This window comes from Pundamilia nyererei, unplaced genomic scaffold (genome assembly GCF_000239375.1).
Source record: "Pundamilia nyererei isolate P.nyererei 1_Seehausen unplaced genomic scaffold, PunNye1.0 scaffold00027, whole genome shotgun sequence".
Lineage (NCBI taxonomy): Eukaryota > Metazoa > Chordata > Actinopteri > Cichliformes > Cichlidae > Pundamilia > Pundamilia nyererei.
In genome coordinates, this window is record NW_005187428.1 from 1,845,694 (window position 1) to 1,858,320 (window position 12,627).

The 12,627-nt window shown below is 40.2% G+C and overlaps 1 protein-coding gene across 1 annotated transcript; it reads right to left on the reverse strand.

The window, feature by feature from the left end:
* Positions 1–3,571: 3,571 nt before the first annotated feature.
* hsp90b1 (heat shock protein 90, beta (grp94), member 1) lies at positions 3,572–9,179 on the reverse strand. Its single transcript, XM_005728079.2, has 18 exons — positions 8,983–9,179; positions 8,411–8,513; positions 7,950–8,091; positions 7,741–7,857; positions 7,325–7,656; positions 6,959–7,070; positions 6,720–6,848; positions 6,414–6,530; positions 6,191–6,328; positions 6,017–6,094; positions 5,850–5,915; positions 5,329–5,598; positions 4,987–5,232; positions 4,729–4,865; positions 4,560–4,638; positions 4,243–4,398; positions 3,943–4,038; positions 3,572–3,840 (listed from the first exon to the last, which is right to left on the reverse strand). Exons 1-18 carry the CDS (start codon positions 9,029–9,031, stop codon positions 3,817–3,819), a joined length of 2,391 nt encoding a protein of 796 aa, XP_005728136.1. The 5' UTR covers positions 9,032–9,179; the 3' UTR covers positions 3,572–3,816.
* Between the last annotated feature and the right edge of the window lie 3,448 nt (positions 9,180–12,627).

Below are 12,627 nucleotides of genomic sequence, written 5' to 3' on the forward strand. Positions count from 1 at the left end.
ATATATAAAGAAGAGAAAAGAACACATAACTACTCTTCATCAGACGTAGATTGTTTTTTTTAGGCCTGCAATTTTTTCTTTTGTTCTTCACTGGCATTCTTGCACGTGTATTTAAACTGAAGAAATGGGGGGAAACATGTCTTTTTGCAATACTTAAATAATACTTGCCAAGTGAAGTGCGGCGATATCAGCTTCGAAAGGACTCCGTGTTTTTATTCTTTGGCTTTAACTCAAAAATGTAAAGCTGAAACCTCTTAAGTCAATTTAATGACGTAATGATTGAGTACGTCCTTCTTTAATTCATTGGCTGCTAGAACCCATTTTGAATGTATTAGTGCCACCTACTGGACATCCCACTACATTACAATGTATTGTTAAACTAGTTAAACAGTTGATGTTGCTTCATGTTTCAAGTGCCATTAAGTTGCCGTCTTTCCTGAGTGTGTTGGAACAAATGTATTCCTTGGGTATTACTAAGGGTAAACTAAGCTTACTGTGTAAAATTAGATAATTAATTCAGTGGTGAAGCTGTTCCACATCCTTGTGGGTTTCATTGGTGCTTTCCTGTAAACCTTGAAAAGCCTGTGGTCTGCATGTTTAGGTCATTGTAACAGATTCTGAGATAAACCCACACAAGTAGATTTTATTAGATTTAGCATTTAGTGTACAATATTAATATAGTCAAAATCACTATATCCAACAATTAAGGCTAGGCACCTAGTTCTGCTCACTTTCAGTAAAGAAAGAAAGAAAGAAAGAAAGAAAGAAAGAAAGAAAGAAAGAAAGAAAGAAAGAAAGAGAGAGAGAGAGAGAGAGAGAGAGAGAGCATGGCTCAATGAAGACATCCTGTACAAGATGCATCAGTCTTCATGACATCTTACCAGTAAGCCATCTCCCTGGGGTTGCTGTAGAGAAACCACAGGGGTGTCACCCTCAGTGCACTTAATTTTTTTTTTTTAATGCATCCTTCCTCATTAAATTTGCATAAATGTGCAACCGAAAAGAACAGTAAAGTATTCTAAATGTAGAACAGCTCATGTCACCATGACTCTTTAATAAGAATAATAATAAGAATCACTTTATTTATCCCGAGGGAAATTCTTTTGTCATGTACATGCTCAAAGCAGCAGGAGAGACAGAGGAACAGATGAATAAGATATATAATATGTACAATAAGAATAGTAGTATACAGTAATATACCGGTACAGTAGGATAGTGCAAGACATAGTATCAAATAACTCTAACGAAGTAATATATATAACTATAACCTGGAGAATAAATAACTATCAGTGCAGGCGATTCTAGAAAGTGGCAGTATTGTGCAATAGAATAAAGTGAGTAGCAGCGTATGATGGGGAGATGAAACAAATATTCAATAAGGTACTGTTGGGTAATATTGCACGGTCTGAAAGGTAACACAATAACGCTGGTAATAGTCTCAGGAAAATCACCTACAGAGTGAGGAAGAGTTATACAGTCTTATTGCCACCGGCAGAGATGGGCAGTAACGCGTTACTTGTAATGCGTTACTTGTAATGCGTTACTGTAATCCGATTACTTTTTTCAAGTAACGAGTAAAGTAAGGGATTACTATTGCAAAAACGGTAATTAGATTACCGTTACTTTCCCGTAGGAACGCTGCGTTACTAAAACCGTGATTTTTTTTTGCGAGAACGTCTCATGACATTGGTGACAACAGCTGTGTGCAGATCAACAATGGATCATATGAGTGCGGGAGAGAGTATGAACATGCCGTGTTTAAAGCGTGGAAGTACTGACCTTACTTTGAGTTTGATTCCATAAAAAGTGACAAAAACATTAGCGTCCATTGTGCGTGGGAAGAAAACTTCTTTTTACACCGAAGAAAAACCCCTAAACTTCCAAGCAAGCACCGAGTGTGCTATGACATAATGGGAAACTCACAGAGAAACTAGCGGATTCTTCCACTGACCGCTGCGGCACACCTGCACCAGGGTAAACCTCCGCCTATGCCACTCCTGCTTTACAGGTGAAAATAGAGCAACAGGACCGCTAGTCTTTGATGTTATTTATTTTCTGCTGTGTTTTACTGGCATCTATTTGAAAGAGTGAGTGTAAACACAAAACATATTTTATTTTATGTGCTGGAATGTGCAGAAAATAGGTTTAAATATTAAACAAATTTCTTCCAGTCAGAGAATGTTGCATATAATCAAATTTTTGCTTGATGCATAAAGTTAAAAGATTAAAACTAATAAAACAAGTTTTAAAAGGGGACCTTTCCGTTTGATTACATTTTGTATGATGGATTATGCAGAAAAAGTAGAACTGGGCTGAAAGATCTATCGCTTTTTCACCTATTCAGGTTGTAAATTGTGTTTTTAAAAAGTAACTAAGTAACTAAGTAATTAATTACTTTTGAAAATAAGTAATCAGTAAAGTAACGGGATTACTTTTTGGGGGAAGTAATCAGTAATCAGTTACTGATTACTTTTTTCAAGTAACTTGACCAACACTGGCCACCGGTACAAAGGATTTACTGTGGCAGTCAGTTCTGCATTTCGGGGCAATGAGTCTTTTGCTGCGTTTGCTCCGATGGTCCATCATGAGGGTGTGCATGGGGTGACAGGGGTTGTCCATGATAGAAAGCTTTTTTTTTTTTTAAGCATTCTCCTCTCAGACACATCCAGGTTCTCAAGTCTGACACCCAGGACAGAACCAGCCTTTTTAATCAGTTTGTTCAGCCTGTTGGCATCAGCTGTCTTCACCCCACTTCCCCAGCACACTGCTGCAAAGAACACGACGCTTTCCAACACCGAGTGATAGAACATGGTCAGCATTTTCCTACCAACATTGAAGGACCTGAGTCGCCTCAGTAGGAAAAGCCAACTCTGCCCCTTTTTTTGAAGATAGCATTGGCGTGCTTGGTCCAGTCCAGTTTACAGGCCAAGTGTACCCCCAGGTACCGGTAGTCCTCAACGATCTCCACATCAGCCCCTCTGATGGTGACAGGGTTAGGAGGAGCCTGCTTCCTAAAGTCCATAATCAGTTCTTTTTTTCTTTGTGATGTTAAGTTGTAGGTGGTTTAGCTCACACCACTCGACAAAGCTCTCCACCACAATCCTGTGCTCCTCCTGTCCATCCCTGATTCAGCCCACAATGGCAGAGTCATCTGAGAATTTCTGCAGATGACATGACTGAGACTTGTACCTTAAGTCAGATGTGTACAGGGTGAAGAGGAAGGGTGATAGGACAGTCCCCTGCGGAGCCCCTGTGCTGCTCAGGATGTTATCTGAGCGGCAGCTCTTTAGTGAGACATGCTGTGGTCGACTTGTTAAATAGTCTATAATCCAACCTACCAGTGGGGCGTCCACCTGCATTTCCATGAGCTTATTTACATCGTTTCAGTCTGAAAACAAACTGTAAAAAGTGTCATGGCACCCTATGCATGAGTAGATGTATTACACTGTAAGCTACAGCCAGACCGTACTTTTGATATGTTGGGATTAAGATGACTGAAAAAGAAAATAGTAGCCAAGACCTGTATGAAAGCATCTTTCAGTTTTGAATAAAACACCAGAAACGATGCAAACATTTTTCCACGAAACATTTATTTGATCAATAGACAGGATCACATCTTTCCATAAACAGGTCAGTTAAATATTAACAAATTTACAGTCATGAGGAATGTAATACAAAAGAAACAAAAACAAATATTCGCTTTAAAAAACCCCAACCCAGGGACCCCACCCAAAATAATGTGACCACGGTGGCACTGAAACAGAGACTCAAGTCCATTTTCCAGCTCCACTGTTACACGCTCTTCCCTTCAGTGCTTCACAGTTCATCCTTGTCTTTTGTCTGCAAGCATGATTAGAGAAAGGTCAGAAGAGTAAACCACTTCAACATCTAGATTCTTAATTTTACATTGTCCTCAAGCAAGTGTGTGTGAAGTCTTCTTACCGTTTCTTCGTCATCATCCTCATCCACAGTCTCCTCTTTATCTTCAGAGTCATCTTCTGCTGGTTCTTCAGGCTCCTCCTCAGGTTCTTCTTCAATCTATAAAAGAGCCATGATTATTAAACATATCCTACAGTCTTAAAAATCACTGCACAAATACTTAACATTTTACAAAGAAGATTTAAAAAGCAGAGACAAGACTAAACTCAAAAAGGCTCACTGCTGGAAGAGCAATCATTAGTTCAGACACCAAGACATCTGCTATGCAAATTAGTATACCATACAAGAGCTGCAGTGACTTGCCTGTTCATCTAGTGGTACATTCAAGCTGAGTCGGAGCATGCGCTCTATTCTGTCTCCATAAGCTTTTGTATCAGCGAGCTGGTATCCTGAGCGCAGTGTGGCTGTCTCAAACAGAACCACAGCCAGATCTGATGCAGTCTGGTCCTCAGCATCAGTCTGGGGGTGCGAGGAAAAGAAACTGTTCAACTATGTGCTCTGATTGGTCCATTTTAAGTTTTTTCATGTAATGAACTACATTTACTAAGTAATTTGATGGTAATCTTAGTAAAGGACCATTACTATAGTACAGAGACAAAAATGACAGTGGTTAAACTCACATTGACTCTATTAAGCAACTGCTTGACAAGAGGATGTTTGGGGTTGAGTTCTAGTGTTTTCTTCTGGCTGGCGTAATAACTGGAAAGATTAAATGGAAATACAGATTTAGAACAAAGCAATAGCAGTGGGAGTAATAAATGCAAAGATGAGCCCAGGATTAACACTCACTTTGTGGATATGTCCTTTCCTGTCTGGTAGGCCTGTGCCTTCATGATCCTCTCCATGTTCCCTGACCAGCCGTACTGGCTGGCAACCAAGGCGCAGGGTGAGTTGGTTAGCCTCTGAGAGAGAACAGCCTTCTCAATCTGTTGGGGAATAAAAAGCAATGCATTAAATGTTGCAGACATAAATGAGCAGGTAGAGCCAAAATTAAACTGCTTCTACAGCTGGCGCTCATGCCCCACTCTTTTAATGTCACAGAATTACCTTGTCCTTTAGAGCTTTGTCCTTCAGCCAAGTTGTGAGAGGTTCGAACTCCTTCTCCAGGGCCTCCCTCTTCTCCTTGGTCTTTTCACTCTCGTCAAATTTGACACCTTCCTTGGCCACATTCTGGAAGCGTTTTCCATCAAACTCTGGCAGTGCCTGGATGCAGTACTCATCCACAGGCTCTGTCAGGTAGATGACCTCATAGCCCTTCTTCAGCAGCTTCTCAACAAAGGGAGAAGACTCAGCCTGTAGTGGATGGAAGAACAAGAGACATGAGAATTTCAGCTAGTGTAGGATAGTTTACACTTCTTTCTCCTGACCAAAAAACACACATTCACTCACCTCTTTCCTGCTGGTGCCAGCCATGAAATAGATCTTATCCTGCTTCTCTTTCATGCGCTCCACATACTGTTCCAGGCTGGCCAGGTCTGTTTCACTGTTGGAGGTCTGGAAGCGCAGCAGCTTAGCGAGACGGGTCCTGTTGGAGTGATCCTCAATCACACCCAGCTTGATGTTGGTGCCAAACTCCTTCCAGAACTTATCGTTGTACTGTTCCTCTGCAATCTTCTTAATCATGTCCAGAGTCTTACGGACCAACTTCTTGCGAATAACCTGAAAAAGACAAAGTAGGTAACGACCATTTCATACTGCATGAAATCTAGCGTTAGTTATTCAGAATCTTTAATTTATGGTTTCATTTAACCATGTTCTAGTGCCCCCTGTTATTCCTGAAAGCACTTTATGATTTGCACTACATAAAAATTGCTTTGTTGCTTCATTATCCATTTTAATCAAAGGCTTCATTGGTTAATGATGACTAAATGATGGAATGGGAAGCGAACAGGGCTGCATGTTGAGCTCACCTTGAGCAGTTTGTGCTGCTGCAGAGTTTCTCTGGACACATTCAGAGGAAGGTCGTCAGAGTCGACCTAACAAAATAAAGTTTCCCTTAATCACAGTGCAGGTGATAATGTAGAGACCAAGCACATAACATTAGCATGAGACCAAATAAGAGTTAAAAATAACTCACCACTCCCTTGATGAAGTTCAGGTACTTGGGCATCATGTCATTGAAGTCATCTGTGATGAAAACTCTCCTGACAAACAGCTGCGAATGGAAGGCATTTACTTTGAAACTCAGTTTTTGGGGAATTGCTGAAAAAGTTGAATAAATCTGATACTAAATATTGCTTAGAGTACACACCTTGATGTAATCGTTCTTCTTGGAGCCATACTCGTCAAACAGCCCACGGGGAGCTGAAGTGGGCACAAACAGGATGGACTTAAAAGTGACCTCACCCTCAGCTGTGAAGTGGATGTGAGCCATAGGGTCATCATTGTCCTGTTGGAAGATGGGTAAAGTTTATAAAAATCAGACATTAATATACCAGCCTATAGAGCCGGTTTGATAAAGTATGTGTGCCTACCTTTGAGAAGGTCTTGTAGAAAGCCTTGTACTCATCTTCCTCAACCTCCTTAGCAGGCCTCTGCCAGATGGGCTTGATATCATTCATCAGTTCCCAGTCCCACACAGTCTTCTCAACCTACACATCACACAATTATATAACTTTTGAAAAATATACATTTTAGATCAGACATTTTCACAGACTTCTTTCTGAGTAAAATAGTCCACAAATCTTAATGACTCAGTGGGACTTTAACCCACCATAAAAACTGTTAATGATCACACTCACACACACACAGTCTCAACCACCATTTCTTCATCAACATACCTTCTTTGTTTTTGGTTTGTCTTTGTCTTCTTCTTCCTCCTCCACTTCAGCCTCATCTTCAGAAGCCTCTTTCTCTGGTTCCTCTGCTGCCTCAGCATCTTCATCAATGGGCTCTTCAACCGTCTCAGTCTTGAATGTTAAAAGAAATTATGCAACCGTTTGTTCATTTCCATATTTGTCAGTTTCAGTCTGGAATTAAGTCTGACTCAGAGTGTTGAAGGAAATGACAAAATAGTCACCTTGCTGGCCCACACATAGATGGGGAAGTTGATGAACTGAGAGTATTTCTTGACAAGGTTCTTGATGGTCTCCAGCTCCAGGTAGTCTGAGGCCTCCTCCTTTAGGACAAGTCTGCAATTAGACAAAGACGAGATTAAATGTAAAATTCCAGGCTTTAACATTTCAGACTCATGTAGCAGCATGAAAATACTCTGCAGTTCTTCTTCAATAGAGGCTGTACATTAACAACACAGACATTAACTACGATTTCATAAGCTTTGACAAATAAAACGAGCCATGCATTGAAATTAATTTCACAAGAGCCGTTTAAAAAGATCAAGAAACCAAATCTGGTGTGGGCAAATGTTAGCACATAAATAACATACGTGATGGTGGTTCCTCTACCCAGTGTGTCCCCACGGGGGTCCTCAATGACAGAGAACTGATTTGAGTCAGACTCCCAGATGTGCTGTGTGTCATTGTTGTGCTTGGATGTCACAATGACCTTGTCAGCAACAAGGAAGGCAGAGTAGAAACCGACACCAAACTGTCCGATCAGCTCTGAGGTAGACTGTTCCTCTTCCTGCATCTCGGTCATCTTGTTAAGGAATTCGCTGGTGCCTGACTTGGCAATGGTTCCCAAGTTCTTTACTAGCTCCTCCTTGGTCATTCCAATACCAGTGTCAGTGATGTGCAGCATGTTCTTCTCCTTATCAGACTGGGGATAGAAATAATGAAATTCAATTAGTGGATGCACAGCTTTTCCATTAAAGGTGTCAGCATTCAGTAAGTTAATGCATACCTTTATTTTGATGGTCAGCTCTTCATTTGTGGCCATTGCATCCTCGTTGGTTAGGGACAACAAGCGGATCTTATCCAGAGCATCCGATGCATTGGAAATCAGCTCCCTAAGGAAGATCTGCAGCACAAAACAAAGTGATGAACTCTGTGAGAAATGTCTTAAATAAAAATATGCAGACACAGGGTTGAGTAAAGATTATTCCTGCCCACCTCCTTGTTCTTGTAGAGAGAGTTGATGATCAGCTTCATCATACGGTTAACTTCAGCCTGAAAGGCATGTTTTTCAGACTTTTCCCTGAGTTCCTTAATCTGAGCTGCATTCAAACCGTCCAACTGGATTGCCTCCTCCTCTCTGAAGGCAGACAGATGCAAATACAAACAGGGTAAGAGAGGGGAACGACAGCAAATCTTTGCTGCCAAACAAATCTGTTGTCCTTTCAGATAAGACTGAAGATGAAAGCAAGATACATACAACTTCCTATTATTACAGGCAACTTTACAGTAAAACTTAGACACCTCTGCCTCCACTGTAACTCCAAAGTGGCCCTGAGCACTTGTACACAAGCTTTATCTTCTTGACCTTGTTCTGCTAAGATTTAGTGGACTTTTCCCTGATACAGTAACTGCAGTTTTCTAGAAAGGTATATGGACTTACGGAAAGTAACACCTACCTCTGCACCACTTCATCGTCTGTTCTGGAGCCATCCCTGCTTTTACCCAAGTCCTCCTCTACTGTCCCGTCAACGTCAAATTCATCATCTGCCTTTACAGCAGCTGTCAAGGGACGAAGTTGCTCGATTAAAATTCATTATCAATTACCGGGAACATGTGGTAATTTTAGACTCATTAAGTTTTTAAAGCACTGTGCAAACACATGCTCACAGTCACCAAATTAATTAAGACGTAACGTCTGACCGTGTCAGCCTTTTAATCATTATTTAAACGTGCATGTATGCAACAGTGGAGGTTAGCTAACATGAGACAGCTTCAACACAGGTGGTGTTTCTGCTAGAAAGTTCTGGAAAGGCAAGGAGATTAACGGACACTGGCGTTACTCTAAAATAACAGGTAAATTAAATACGCTCTCCGTTGCTTTGACACCTGCAAGCCTTTTAAAGTCAAGTACAGAGAGAGCGTACAAACTCCACAGTGAATGAAAAGAAAAGCAAAAACCAAGTTAGTGCTAGCATACGGGCTAAAGGTAGCTAAAATAATGAATAATTAAAAAAATACCACTACTCACCAAATGCTAAGAGTGCAAAAAGAAGCCCTATCACCCAGACTCGTTTCATTGTGAGATGCTTCCTGACTGACTGCCTGCCTGACGACTTGAGCCTTCAGTTGCTGAGACAATAGCCGGGAGATCAGCGCATGCAGCACTGGCTTTTACAGCGAGGAATGACTAGCTGTCTCTCCCACCAAAAGAGTCCACTCGCCTTACCCCGTGACTACCGACCAATGGCTGTGCACCACGCACGACCGTCGACCAATCACAATACAGTCTACGGTACATGTTGTCCAATCAGTTTCTTCAACATATGCCTAGACCCGAAAATCGTGGCTGGACACCATTGGCTAGGAATGAATAATCAGCACATCACTTCCTAAAATTTACCTTTCATTGTAGGGAAAACATCACTGACAGCACTTCCAGTTAAAGTTCCAGAGCCAAGGAACACACTTAGGATTAATAATAGAAAGACGGCGAGTGTTTGGCTCCAAGGCCGTTTCAGTCTCTACAAAAGCAAATGATGCAATATTTCTTGCTGTGTATATGGCGCGTTATTCTGGGATTTTGCATTCCCTTTCCTTTAAATGACTGGATGCATCGTAATGCTGTGGAAGCATAAATTATAATGAATGAGTCTATTTCAAGTTAGTCACCGAATCTAATCCACTTGGTGGCGCTATATAGTTAGCAAGCTGAAATGGCAAATGCTAATGTTTCAGGAACTAGTTCTAAGTGTTCTCCCGCAGATCAGGATATCATTATTGTGCTGCTTGCTCAGTTTGTTTTGTATCAGGGGTGTTAGCGATCGTGTCAGCAGCGATATTTAAAAGAGATACTGTGAATCTTATTTTAAAAAAATGACAACCATCGTCAATACTGAACATCTCAAATGTATTACACTTGACTGTCTGACCACAGTGTCAGCTCCTATTAAGTGTGATGTTTCTCCAAATGTGAATGGAAAAAAGATCAGAATTAACCATTTAAAGATAAATAATAAAATACTGGGCTAGTACTTTTTTGTTATAAGGTCAATAGTTTGATTTACTACATTACAGTAAGTCATAGTTCTATCTTAAAAATGATTTTTCCAGTCTAATACAATTTTCATAAAGCATCTTTTAAACAACAAAGATTACCGAAGTTCTGTACATAAAAAGGTGGATTACATAATAAAATACAAGATATACACATGTGCGCACATGCCCACACACATCAACCTAAAAGGACTGCAAAAAAACACAAAACAGCCTTAATGCCTTCAACTCTTATGCTGGGTCAAAGCAAAAGAAGAAAAGCTCGTTTCAAAGGTGGACTCAAACAAATGTTGCGCTTATGGCTGAGATAGCTTGATTCAAACATACAATGCAACATCAAAAATCAATTGTAAAATACACAGGAACCAGTGAAGGGAGGTCAGGACAGGGGGAATATGCTCCATTTTATGGGTTCTATTAAGAAGGTGAGGAGCTGCATTTTCTTTTTTTTAAGCAGAATTTATTTGTTTACCCAATTTTAAGTCATAATCCTTCTGCTTACCCAATCCAAGATCATAATCCACAATTCAATGTGAACCTACACAGGAAAAACATGCAAACTCCACACAGAAAGGTCTCAGCTGGCTGGTGGATTCAAACTCTGGACCTTCTTGCGTTTAAGTGTCAGTGGTAACCACTGCGCTGCTATATCATTATTAGTCTCTATTAGTCTTAGTCTCTGTTCACAACGATTGATTAATTTAGAAAGCACAGTGGATTCTAAATCAGACAATCAATATGTGCTTGAAGTGCACACTTTCATCTTTAATTCACTGTGTTTAACAAACCCTTTGCAGACACTGTTTAGAAATTACAGCACTTTTTATACATAGTGCCCCATTTTCAGGAGCTTCATGGCCAGGTGAGGCCCGCTCCCTCATTACTCCATGACAAATCAAGGAGATCTGCAGTTCATTCCAAGTGCTGAACTTGTATTTGGTTACTCTTCACTGGAAATCTCAATATGAGTTCCAAAGAGATATTGATGCAAGTGAAAAAACAACAACAATCATTACACTAAAACCCAAATACATCCATCAGAGAGATGGCAAAACCTTCAGGAGTGGCCAGATCAATGAACTGATACCTTCTTAAAAAGAAATACACTGGCGAGTTCAGCAAAACCAAAAGACCTGAAAGACCACAAAATAAAGTGGATGATCACAGACTTCTTTCCTTGGATAACTTTGATGAAAGGTTGAATCTTTTCATTTGAAAAGCTCTCATACGTATGTGAGATACTTAATATCTATCTGAAAATGTTAAATGTTTGGACCGAGAGATTTTGCATTTTCTTTTCCTTTTTTGGTATCAACTAATGAGGCAGACTAATTATGTGATTGGTTTGGTAAGAGCATCCCAGAGAGGAATGATAAGTTATCAATTAAGGAATAGCTTTCCACTTACATTAATATAGAGTAAACTGAACCAGACAATGTTTGTTGTCTTTGGATATAAACCTTGAATTTGGAAAAATTTGCAAAGTCCCAGAGTATCTAGTGATATAAGACTCTAAGCCTGTTCACATGGGATTTCACAATTTCTGCTATGTAGCTAGTCCATCTAGCTAATATTAGATAGATGTGATGTCATCTGCTAAAAAAGTAAGAAGCACATACTGTATTAGCCTAATAGCTATATTGTGAGCTATCTGGAGGTGAAATAATGACTTTTGGTGTTGCACTGATCAAAAGTCTTGAGCCTTCTCTCCACCTCTGCATAGGAGGTGAAAGTTTTAGTAGCGTTTGCATGCATATGTGCACGTCATACTTTCAGTCTGTAAACACGATAGTGCCAAAGGTTTTGAATGAATTATGATAAAACTTTGTAGGGGTGTAGATGATGTCATGTTCACAATCCATTAAAATGTAGCTCACATCCACCAAGGTCTTCAAGGTCAGCTTAAGAATTAATTTATCAAAAATCATCCTGTCATGTCACATTTTACCTCTGACCTCTCCCTCAAGATCAGTAGATTATTCCGGAGGTCAAATTGATATAGAGCTACTGCAGTTGTTAGTTGGTTAGATATATGGGGCAGCAAAGTGGCATGGTGGTGGCACTGTTGCCTCGCAGCAAGCCTGAGTTCATTTCCACCATCAGGCCGGGGCCTTTCTGTGTGGAGTTTGCTTATTCTCCACGTGTTTGCGTGGGTTCTCTCCGGATACTGCAACACACGTACACACCTGCTAAGTAGTGTTGACGGTGAGTATTACACCAACTCATCTTGACAATGCTGTACAAGCATACAGCGAATGAGTGTACCGCTGATCTTTATCCACTAAGCGGCACTATTTAGCTACTGACTTAAAATATACACCTTATAGTAAACACAAATGATAGAAAAAACACTGGTGCAAGTTTCTCCCACGAATGTGCATATTATTCTACTGCTTGCTCATTCTGTTTACATGTTTATGTGGGCAGCGGAACAAACAGAAGCTAAAAGACACACAACTCTTTCTGATAATCCTCGTCCCAAAAGGAAGGATAGATAGATAGATAGATAGATAGATGGATAGATGGATAGATAGATAGATAGATAGATAGATAGATAGATAGATAGATAGATAGATAGATAGATAGATAGATAGATAGATAGATAGATAGATAGATAGAT

What these genes read in the sequence shown, in the direction of transcription:
- hsp90b1 (XM_005728079.2), bottom strand. Translation starts at nt 9,031, where the DNA reads ATGAAACGAGTCTGGGTGATAGGGCTTCTTTTTGCACTCTTAGCATTT. An exon ending in TCTATGTGTGGGCCAGCAAG is followed by an intron (nt 6,849 to 6,958) that starts GTGACTATTTTG and finishes TTAACATTCAAG; the next exon opens with ACTGAGACGGTTGAAGAGCC. An exon ending in AGGATGATGACGAAGAAACG is followed by an intron (nt 3,841 to 3,942) that starts GTAAGAAGACTT and finishes TCATGCTTGCAG; the next exon opens with ACAAAAGACAAGGATGAACT.